Below are 11,853 nucleotides of genomic sequence, written 5' to 3' on the forward strand. Positions count from 1 at the left end.
GGCTTGGACGAGGTGGTGCTGGCTAGGGTTTACCCCAAGCATGTAAAGCGCCTCCCTCGTTACAGCGGCGACGCGGGCGTTGGTGAACTCCTGCTGCGCGGCGGCGGCGATGGCGGCCTGCGCGGCGGCCTCATCCCTCGCGTCCGCGGCATGCCTCCGACCCTTCCTCTTGGCCGACTCCTTTGCCCGCTGTTCGGGCGTCAGCGCCTTCTTCGGCTTGGTCACCGCGGCGGTCTTGCGCGGGGCACGAGGTTTGCCTTTTCCGGAGGGGGCGACGGCGCCGGATGGGGCGAGGGAGGCGAGGCTGGCGGCGGCGTCGAGGTCGAGGTCGATGGTGTCCTCCATCGCTGGTTGGGGGCGGGGGGCGCGCGCTGGCGGAGTGTTTTTGGAAAAATGGGGGGAAATGGTTGTGGCTCGCACCGACAGGCGGGCCCGGGGAGAGGAGTAGGCGCGCGCGCGTCCGTCTCGTGTCCGCGCCGACGCAAATCCGCCTCAAAAATGGGCCTGGAATAGGTCGCCCGCGCACGAAAAACGGACGCGCGTCCGTTTGGGTCGACGCGTTGGGCCACCACTTTTGTCCGCGCCGACCCAAATGAACGCGGGCGGACGAAATGGGTCGCCCCATTGGAGTTGCTCTTAAATTCCTTCTTTTCATGCCAAAAAGGTAAGAAATGATGAAAACGCAGCTGCTACATCATATACAATTATTATTATTTTATTTTTCGATTACAGGTTTCTTTAAATTTCTTTCAAATTCTTTAATTGTATGCGAGAGGGTGCATGTATCAGCAATTATGGTATTTCCCTAAAAAAAAGAAAAACTTAAATACTACAAGTACTCCAGGAGAAACGACCGCACACTACCTCACTGTCTAGTGTCAACCAGTGCATCTCCGGTCGTCTGTTCGTGGAACCGATAAGCACAGAATCCGAAGAGAGCGGCGGGTGGTTGGCAGATGGCTGCGGCGGAGCCGTCGGGATCGAGCCAGCCGGGTGCTCCAGGAAGGTGGTCTCTTCACGGCAAGACGGCTCTCGTCACCGGCGGCACCCGCGGGATCGGGTACCCCCTCGGACACCTCTTTCTCTTCCCCAGCAGCGCCCCAAACCCCGAGAGATCCCCTCGATGGCCGGCCTGAGGAGCCCGTGTGATGCGCAGGCGTGCGGTCGTGGAGGAACTTGCGGCGCTGGGGGCGGCCGTGCACACCTGCTCCCGGAAGGAGGCGGAGCTGGGCGAGCGCCTCAAGGAGTGGGAGGCCAGGGGCTTCCGCGTCACAACCTCCGTCTGCGACCTCTCCGTCCGGGAGCAGCGGGAGCGCCTGATTGGCGACGTCGCCGAACGCTTCGGCGGCAAGCTCAACATCCTCGTGAGTTGGAACCAAATCGCATCTTCATTTCTCTTCTTTCTCGTTCCTAGTATATATCATATCCATCCGTCAGAAATGCAGTACTGTATTATCGGTTTTTTCTCTGGGAATACCAGCCTGCTGTGAGTTGCAGTTAAGCACACACACGTAGTTGAAATTCACCCCCTAATTGCCCATGTACTATTCTCCAACCTAGTACAAATGAAACAGTAATGAAGCACGGAACATGGCAAACCAAACACGGAGCCCTTCGGAAAGTCAAGTACTAAACCCACTGGTCCGTGCAATTGCCCGATGTAGCTTGCGAACTACATTGACTCCCACCTGGCCACCTCTCACTATCAATCATGTCCGTGTGTTTATTTATGGACCTTTCTTCACTTTCAGCATCATGTGTATGTTGATTTCACAAAAACGCGCTGCGGACAGACATTCCCAATGAAATGATGTTTCTTATCTTAATAATTCTGCATAGAACAGGTGAATTCAAAATCTGAAAATTTGTAAACACAAGGTTGAATGAAATGTGTTGATGGCTGTACTGGCTGTACTAGTATTACCACAGGTGCGAAAGCTGATGTTTAACTTTTGGTGCGTTGGTGAAGTTTGCTAAATCTCATAGGTCAATATTTTCCTTTGATGGTCTGAATAGACAGATCTTGATAAACCTTGGGCGGGCAACACGGTGCCGTTCGATCGGGCCCTCTTCAGTGCCACGACTTTGGTAACCCTGGGAGACGACCAGACAGCCAAGTTCTTGGAATCTGGATGGCTTCCTGGGAAGGTGGCGGCGGAGATTGTACCATTGCTAGTAGTAGCGTGAGTTCAAGAATAGTAAGGTTCACTGTGCTCTTGACAAAAACAAGTGGATTGAACCAATGCAGGGTGGAAAATAAATCAGCTGAGTATGTCGTGATGGATTGTAGCTTTTCCAAGCAGGTGTGGAAGAAGGTGGCGGCCTGGTCCAATCTTGAGCAGCTGACTCAGACAGCTACCATCCAGGGCAGGTTAGCTGACTGGTGGAGCAGCGGCCCAAAGTTTATCCGGATAGACATCATTTCTTAGATGGAGTGGTCTCATATTCGGTGTTGAGCAGTGAATGCGTGAGCACTTACCTTCCAGCGTGTTGTTTCCGACGATAATGGCTAGCGTTTAGGTTCTTTGCTTCTCTAGTCGACCAAAATGGTTTTGTCGCTTGTTACATATGTGCGTTGTGAAATTGAACTGTTTTTTAATTGAGTGGGCAGTGCTCCTGTTGTCCTTTATGGGGAAATAACATTTTCCTTGAAGATCTGCATTTTATTCAAATGTAGCGCATTCCACCAAAATCCGGGTTTTGTCAGAGTACAGGACTGCAGGGTGCCCTGCAAGATAAACTGTTTGTTGGATCTCCGTTTTAATTTCCCATGTGTTTTGTAGTGTTGATTCCATAACCTGAGTGCTTGTGTAGATTTGTGCCGTCTTCTTTCACTTGGTCTTTAAGGTAAACATTGGAGCAACAAACATAAGGAAACCAACTACTGAATGTCCTGTAGAAGTTTAGTCACTCTTTTTCTGCGAGAAATGTTTACTCTCTTTGAGGGCCACTTACCTCGGGTCTGCATATTGTTTGTGCCGATTCGCTCTGACTTTCTTCATTTCCTCTTTAAGGTAAACAATGTGGGGACAAACATAAGGAAGCCAACTACTGAATTTTCCGCTGAAGATTACTCTTTTTTGATGGCCACTAATCTTGAATCTGCATATCATCTTTGCCAACTTGCACATCCTCTTCTAAAAGCATCTGGTTTGGGCAGCATTGTTTTCATATCATCTGTCTGTGGATTAGTAGCCGTATTTAGCGGTACTCTATATGCCATGACTAAAGGTAACTACTGGAGCTCACTACCCGCCCGTGACTTTGACTTCCTGAGCATCTACTATGATTTTTCAGACATCTACTATGCGTAACTAGCTACTGGTTTTGTTCAGGTGCCATCAACCAGTTAACCAAGAACCTAGCATGTGAATGGGCAAAAGATGGCATAAGAACAAACTCTGTTGCTCCATGGTACATAACGACTTCGCTTACAGAAGGAGTAAGGGTCTCAATTTGATTATTCCTCTCAGGTCTATACAGTAATTTGGAACATATTATGAATCATGATTGTGACGTAGTATGCAGACTATAGCAACTCTAACTGCGTCGTGGTTATCCTTCTTACCTGTTTGACTTGAGGACTAATTATGCATTATTCTATTGCTTTCTTCCATATATGTGTTTAACTGCATTATTTTTCTTGAGAGCATTGCTGCGCAACCTGTGCTTAGTTATAGTGATATAATTATGTCGTTGAGTATCTGAACAGAGCAAGCTGACTCATTTATGATACTAAACATGTTTTAGTATCAGTTCTTGATGAAATTAGCACAAAAAGTATGCTTCTACTTATATTCAAATTACATGTAGAGTAGCAAAATCATGTTGATATGAGCCTATACATTCCATCTACTATCAGAGAATGAACAAAGTGCATGTTTTAGGACCAGTCGATAGAAATTATCGCAAAAAGTATGCTTATACTTATATTCAAATTACATTTAGGGTAGTAAAAGTCATGCTGGTTTCAGCCTGTACCGTCATTACTATCAGAGAACGAACAGAGTGCAGCTGTTTGGTTATCAGTATTATCTTATTTCACAATGGTTATAATTAGTATACCTTAGCTCTTGACGTATTAGGTTCCCACGTTACAAGATGGTAGCAGGGAGCAGGTGTATCATGTATCTACTTCCGCTAATCCACAATAAGTGTACCCTGGAAGGATTGCTGAAAGGGAGGGTCAATCATGCATGGTTAGGATTAAAACTGTTAAGTAGGGTAAAATAACCCAAATGATAAGTGCCACACGTCAGGTGCGTGGCACTCCGGTCCTGACGTTTTTCAATGGCAATTCCAGTCACGCAAGGATGGCGATTTCCAGTGACACACGGCAAGTTTCTTGCCATGTTTGGCAACTAAAGTTGCCATTCTCGCGTCACTAAACCTGCCGTCGAAAACGTTCGGAGTTGCCATGCGCTCGTACCTGACATTCGGTACTTATCAGGGTCCTAAAATAATGATACCGACCAATATACAGTCATGCCTGCAGCAATTCAGAAAATGAGAGTTTAATGTTAGGATCCTAAATTCCTTTTCTTGATTTGGGCATGCTGTCCTTGTGCGGTGGCCATGCTAAAGTTGGGATCCTGAATTCCTGCTGAAGATTGCCTGGTACCCTGAATATATAAGCCACCTAACTGTGTGTCGATAATTGCTATAGCTAACCGTGGTACACACAACATAAATGTCCACAAATTTGAGAGCTAGCAGTAGTGTCCAACTGAAACTAGCTAAGCCACGCTCTGTTTTTTCTCCTTCCCTTTTTTTCTGTGGGCAGCTCCAGTTTCTCATTCCTTGAATATGCTCTTAATTTTATTACTCCCTCCGTCCCAATATTTCGACACTATGATAGCGTCAAAAAACATCTTACATTTTGGGACGGAGGGAGTAGAACTGATGCCATTCATGGTCATTTGTACATGTGTATAGAAGCACATCAAAACTACATTCTGTTATCTCAAATTTTCTTCTTAGTCCTATAGTAGTAAACATAGAAAGAATATATTATATTGCAGCCACATGTTAAAGCTTCTTTTGTGCAAGAACAATTGCTTATGAACTCTTTGTAGTTAGCACATCTGCCTGTACTCGGTGCATGGGGCGGGGCCCTATCATGTAACCTCTTGGAAAATGGTAACTCTGATCCCTGAACCTCTGCTATTTGTTTTTGGTGCAGCTTTTGGCTAACAAGGAATTTGAAGCCTCCGTTGTGAGTCGAACTCCACTGGGGCGTGTCGGAGAACCAGGAGAGGTATCATCGCTGGTTGCTTTTCTTTGCATGCCTGGTTCCACTTACATAACAGGCCAGACGATCTCAGTGGATGGAGGTATGAGTGTCAATGGGTTCTATCCAGCTTGAAGACTACCAAGGAAGAGGCCATATTTCGCTTTGTTGCCCAGGAGTCCAGTCATATCTTGTGTTGTTGGCAACCAAAATAAATATTCCTGTAAAACTGAGGTCATCTTGAATCTAGACTCCATGAGTATTCGCCATTGTTCAGATCAGCCATGTGAAGAAAGTTGTTGTCAGAATTGTGATTATTTTGCAACTTGGTGAACTCTTTTCGGATTAAGAATTGCCTTGCTGTTGGATTGATTTTTCTGTAGTGGGGCATGTTCAAATTCATGCCCTGTTTCATCTAGTACAACCATCATCATGCTCAGAATGGTGGAAGGCAAAGCCAGATGAGAATCACATGCAACAGAAGTTGGGAAATGCTCCCACTCCGTGGGATCGAAAGCATCAAAACGTTATCATTTGCATGCGAAGTTGGTGTGACAACGAAGTTCAGATTGCTGCTATTGTTTGCACCCACCATTGCACAGCCAAATATAGTGTTCTTCCATGTTCTATATCGCACTCCCTTTGGTCTTTTTTACTTCGCATATAAGATTTGCCTCAAGTCAAGCTTGGTAAAGTTTGATCAACTTTATATATAAAAAATACCAACATTCACAATACAAAATCAATATAATTAGATGTGTTATGAATTTAATTTTCATATTGTACTCCCTTCATTCCGCAATGTAGTGCGCCTGTGCTTCCCGAGATTCAAATTTGACCATAAATTTAGTCAACAAGACCGACTGTGGCGGGAACAAAAATTACATCATTGAATTCATATCAAAAATACGAATTCAGTGGTATAAGTTTTGCTTCCGCCACAGTTGTTCTCGTTGGTTAAATTTACGGTCAAACTTGAATTTCGGAAAGCGTGGACGTACTACATTGTGAAACGGAGGGAGCATAACTCTAGTGTTGTAAACATTGATATTTTTTCAATACGAATATGATCAAACTTTATCAAGTTTGACTTGATAAATCTTATATGTAGAGTAAAAAGGATCCGGGGTTTATTAAGCTGTGAGGTTTGTATTGTGGGCCAAGCGGTGCGATGATGTTGCACCCTTGACTGGTGTTCTCGGAGGCTAGAAGAATAAAAATGTGATTGTTTGCCCACCGTATAATAAATCTTGCAGAACAACACGGAGAAGGGCGTGATCAGATCTGCACGACATTGTTCCATAGCTGTTTTTTTTCTTTCCGGATGCTCGTTTCGTTTGGACTCCTTGAACTTGGTACTGCTCCTGTTCACGTTGTTGAGCTGTCTCCAGCGGCCGATCATGTGAGCTGACGCAGAGGCGAACACTTGGCACCCGACGCTGCCGAGCACCGTCGGAACAACAGCAAGACGTCCGTCTCTGTCCTGTCCACCGCGGGGTGCTGCCGTCGCGCCATTGGCCGGGCTCGATCTTGGCATCCCTCAAAGCGCGACGCGACGCGAGGGACCATTGAATTGAACAAAAGGCTTTTCCTGTTTGCCAACGAAAATAAAATCTCGTGCTCGAATCCGAGGGCGAGCACCCAGATCTCCGTGACAGCGAGACCCCGGCCCCGGACGCCCAACACGTCGCCACCCGCGACGACACCCACCTCCCTCACGCCATCCTCCCGACGAGCGCCCGTGGCGTCGTGGTCCGGCAGTGGGGGCCCGCGACGGCGCCTCCTCTTCTCGCACGGCCGCACCGTCGCCGCGCCGGCTCTGACCTCGCTGTCGCCCGCCGGCTTTACGTGGCGACGGCAGGAGCCATCAGCGGCACATCACATGATGTCGTAGTCCCAAAGCAACGCGCGGCTCCAGCTCCGAGCGGACACCGACGGATGTCGCGTGTCGTGTCGTAAAATATTTCGCTCTACTATCGGCTTCTCCGTCACACGCTCGGGCTACCACCAAAAGATCTCAGAAATATCGTCTCGGTGATTGATCGTGATGATTTGCGCCTTCTGTGGGAAGGAGCAAAAATATCTGATCATCAATGCGTCGGAAAAGACCAGTAGATCTTAGCCGATCTACTACTGTGTAGATTTTTTCTCTGTGGGGCACGTCGGGTCTTATCGTGGCCTTGTGGCGTTCACGCCGTCAACAGTCCATGTTACGCAACGAGCTCTTGCCATGCCGCGTGTGATTTGAAATCTTCGGTTCGTCCTTGTCTGGTGTTCTACTTTCGTTGCATGATGTGAACGATTGGTCTTGTCATTTTGACATCCCGTGGGTGATTAGCAGCCGTCCTCGTGTTTAGGTGCGTAGACAGTGGCCTGCTCCTCGCGCGCCGTAGATTTCCGGTCAATGTTGCGTTTAGCTGAAAAACAAGCTATGGAACAAGGACCGGGACGTAGCGCACCCTACGAGCTATGCTTCTTCCGCTCCTCCTGCTCTGCCATGAGTAGTTAAGCTGAAAAACAAGGTATGAAGCAAAGTCCGGGACGTTGTGCGTCCTACTTTGGGATGATCGATCGATATTCTTAAGCACTATCGCGCATTGTCTCATACACCTTTTCTCTTCTTTGATCATATAATGGTGTCTTGAACTATTGTGTGTGATGGTGGGCATCATGCACAACAGTCCTATAGAGTTGCACGATTTGATCTACGAGATGTTTGACGGTGGACATCATGCGCTATTCCATCGATGCACCAATTTTTGACTTGGGAGCTTCTAGGCAATGGGAAATTTATTGCAACGTTACAGAAATGTTATTTTTGACTTTATCACGAAGCACAATTACAATCTCTTATCCAGTTGACCCATCAATCTTCAAGACCGAGCCGCCGACAAACGACACTGTTCGACCAGTTGAGGTCTTACTTCTTAGGCAAGCAGTTATGCTTTCTACTCCTCCACCGGTTGTTTCACCCATCTAATTACTGTGGAGCTGCAGTGCCCCACCAAAAGTTCGGGTGACCGCGTGGAAGGTTGTGAGAGGGGCCTTGGCCATCAGGGAAAATAAGCTGTGCCATCACCTTGATCATGATGCGATCTATACTTTCTTTAGTCGTTGATTGTTTTTTGAGATAGCTACCCTCTTATTTCAAGGGGTGACCCGCATTTCATGCACCCGTTCGATGCTCACATGCACCTAATCTTTGGATTGCGATGAGATCAGTTTGGGACCTTCTTGTTGATGATTCAGTCAAAGGTATGGAATCAGAATGGCTCCTTCTTTGCCTCTAGCAACTAGATGAGACCCATGCGTATGCTCCTACTCATGCTACTATGGTGTGTATGGCATGTTCAGAATGAACTTACCCATGACAAGCCACTGATCCTAATCGGGGCGTCGAAGAAATTTCTCTGTAGCTATGTCGACTCCTTGCCACTCATCAAACATGGGTCAGAGGTGGACGTCCTCAAGGGGAAGCAACCAACTCTTTTATCCAACAAAGGTGCTCAACATAAGCCCGAGAACCTAGTTGGATGTCTCCCCGATGGGTGTTGCAAAGCTCAACTTTAACTGTTCGTTTGTACAGGTAGATGGAACGGCTGGTGCCGGTATCATACTACGTGATCAAACGGGTGCGGTTATCTACACAGCATGCAAATGGATCCATAACTACCCGGGCACACTGGAGGCTGAGCTATCGGCGTGTGCGAAGGGCCTGAAGCTAACATTGCACTGGACTCTCTTGCCTATCCAGGTGGAGACAGACTGTGCGGAGATCTTGAAGCGCCTTGAATCGGGTTCAAATGGAAGATCAAGGAATATGTTTCAAGTGGCGGCTGTCTCGGAGATGTTGCAAGAAATATTAATGCAAATCACAAAACTAGGTAGATCCGAGAATAAGGCTACACATGCTATGGCAACGATGGGTCGTGGTCAACACCATACGGCTTGTTGGTTGACAATGCATTGTCATTTCAAATGATTGTACAACCACTATTGATTAAATGAAATGGAATGCCCCCCCCCCCCCCAAACAAAAATAATTGCCAGATTCACAACATTCAAGATAAGTAATTTTTACCAAATAGCAATACCTTCTTTCACTAGTACATATATTTAATTCCAAGACCACTTATTTTTCATCTCCACCACTATCTGGGCGATGTATATCGGCATATATTTCTTGAAACTGGACGAGAGATCATGCCTTTTATTTAGTATATGAATTCCATTATTTTACTAAATCATATCACATGTGGATCGCACCAGTGTTGCCCGGGCTGTGTACGGAGCTCTAGGAGGAAACCGAATGGGTAACTGATAATCCTCAAGTGTAGGGAGTTATTGTGCCACTTTTCAATGTGGATGTGAAAGTATACGCGGAGACAGTGGCCCGCTCCCTCATGCGCGCCATATATTTTAGTGTCCCGTTCAGCTAAAAACGAGGTTGAAACAAAGACCAAGACATAGTGCACCTTATGAGCTATGCCTTTTGTCTCACACATGTGCAAACCTACTTTGGGATGATCAATATTCTTAAGCATTATTGTGCATTGTCTCATACTCCTCTTCACTTCTTTGATCATATAGTCGTGTCTTTTTCTATTGTCTTTTTCTATTGTCCGTGACAGGGGACATCATGTGCTACGGTCCTATAGAGTTGCACAGTTTGAACAGGAAAATGTTTGGCATATTCAACCATTGCAATGCTAAGGCAATATCTCCTAGCGATGCACCACTTTTTACTAGGGATCTTTTAGGCAATTGGAGAGTTATTGCCATGTTGCAAAAATGCTATTTCGGACCTTATCATAAAGCACAAACTCGGTGCCAATTGATCCATGGGCGTAAAAAATCATGTATAATTAGGATGATCGCATGATCTGAAGAAGTAACCAATGTGTGAAGTTCTTCAGGAATAAAGCTCATATGCGATAATAGTAGGTCACTTCCAGTTGCAAAGAGCGGATCGTGTGTGATAAGTTGCACACAAGCTATTATAGATATCTGTGTGTAGTAGAAAGACATCGGGAGGCGTTTAATATCTTCTACCCATGTGCAATTCACCTCAGCAAAAATAAATCTGGTCCAAATCCACCCACGAAAAACCCTGACTAACACCTCCCCCTTAGCTACTTGAGCTTCCTCTCTCGACCTCCCCTGCATCCCTCGATATGCCTCTCCTCTCGCGACTAAAAAATGTAGAGAGATCAAATTATCTCCCTCACCTTGATCTCTCTCTTGCCTCTCTCCCAACATACCACGCTAAGTGTCTCACTCTTACTCCGCCTCAAGGTCATTGCCAACCACATGCGCCAATGTGCAGTTCATAGCCTCTATCAAGGATGACGCTTTCATTGCCATCACTGGGAAGGGCAAGGCAGAATTTACCAACGCTTGGGGTGGGGGTGGGGGGCAGGAATATCTAGGAGGTATAGTGGAGGATAAGGATGAATATAAGCGATACGAAAATTTTGAGGGGCAGGAGGAGGAGAAGAAGAACGACTGTGCCTACAAGGAAGAGGGGGAGGGTAAGCGGTTCAATGCCTACTACTCTAAGGAACTATGCTAGGCAATAGTTGAGGGAGTCCTGGATTAGGGGGTCCTTGGGTGTCCGAACTACTGAATGTGGGCCGGACTGATGGGCCGTGAAAATACAAGGCAAAAGACCTTCCCTAGTGTCCGGGTAGGACTCTCCTATGTGTGGATGGAAAGATTGGTGTCCGGATATGTAATTTCCTTCCTCTGCAAAACCGACTCTGTACAACCCTAGGCCCCTCCGGTGTATATATAGACCGGAGGGTTTAGTTTATAGGGGTGATGATAATTCATATAGGCTAGACATCTAGGGTTTAACCACTACGATCTCGAGGTAGATCAACTCTTGTACCCCCTTGCTACCTCTTGAGCACTGCGTTGGATTTCCTCGAAGAGGAAAGGATGATGCAACAAAGTAGCATAAGTATTTCCGTCGGTTTTTGAGAACCAAGGTATCAATCCAGTAGGAGGTTGCGCGCGCGTCCCTAGTACCTGCACAAAACAAATAACTCCTCGCAACCAATGCGATAAGGGGTTGTCAATCCCTTCACGGTCACTTACGAGAGTGAGATCTGATAGATATGATAAGATAATATTTTTGGTATTTTTGTGATAAAGATGCAAAGTAAAATAAAATCAAAGTAAAAAAGCAAAGGAAATAACTAAGCATTGGAAGATTAATATGATGAAGATAGACCCGGGGGCCATAGGTTTCACTAGTGGCTTCTTTCAAGAGCATAAATATTTTACGGTGGGTGAACGAATTACTTTTGAGCAATTGACAGAATTGAGCATAGTTATGAGAATATCTAGGTATGATCATGTATATAGGCATCACGTCCGAGACAAGTAGACCGACTCCTGCTTGCATCTACTACTATTACTCCACTCATCGACCGCTATCCAGCATGCATCTAGAGTATTAAGTTCATGAAAATAGAGTAACGCCTTAAGCAAGATGACATGATGTAGAGGGATAAATTCATGCAATATGATAAAAAACCCATCTTGTTATCCTCGATGGCAATAATACAATACGTGCCTTGCTGCCCCTACTGTCACTGGGAAAGGACACTGCAAGATTG

At 46.2% G+C, this 11,853-nt stretch overlaps 1 protein-coding gene across 1 annotated transcript; it reads left to right on the forward strand.

The window, feature by feature from the left end:
- Positions 1-851: 851 nt before the first annotated feature.
- On the forward strand, positions 852-5,595 carry LOC125552157 (tropinone reductase homolog At5g06060). Its single transcript, XM_048715638.2, has 5 exons — positions 852-1,060; positions 1,157-1,364; positions 3,015-3,231; positions 3,336-3,442; positions 5,183-5,595. The coding sequence occupies exons 1-5, from the start codon at positions 957-959 to the stop codon at positions 5,363-5,365; spliced, it is 819 nt and encodes a 272-aa protein (XP_048571595.1). The 5' UTR covers positions 852-956; the 3' UTR covers positions 5,366-5,595.
- Positions 5,596-11,853: the final 6,258 nt, after the last annotated feature.

The sequence above is a fragment of the Triticum urartu genome, chromosome 4A (genome assembly GCF_056163025.1).
Source record: "Triticum urartu cultivar PI428250 chromosome 4A, HENAU_Tu73, whole genome shotgun sequence".
Classification (NCBI taxonomy): Eukaryota; Viridiplantae; Streptophyta; class Magnoliopsida; order Poales; family Poaceae; genus Triticum; species Triticum urartu.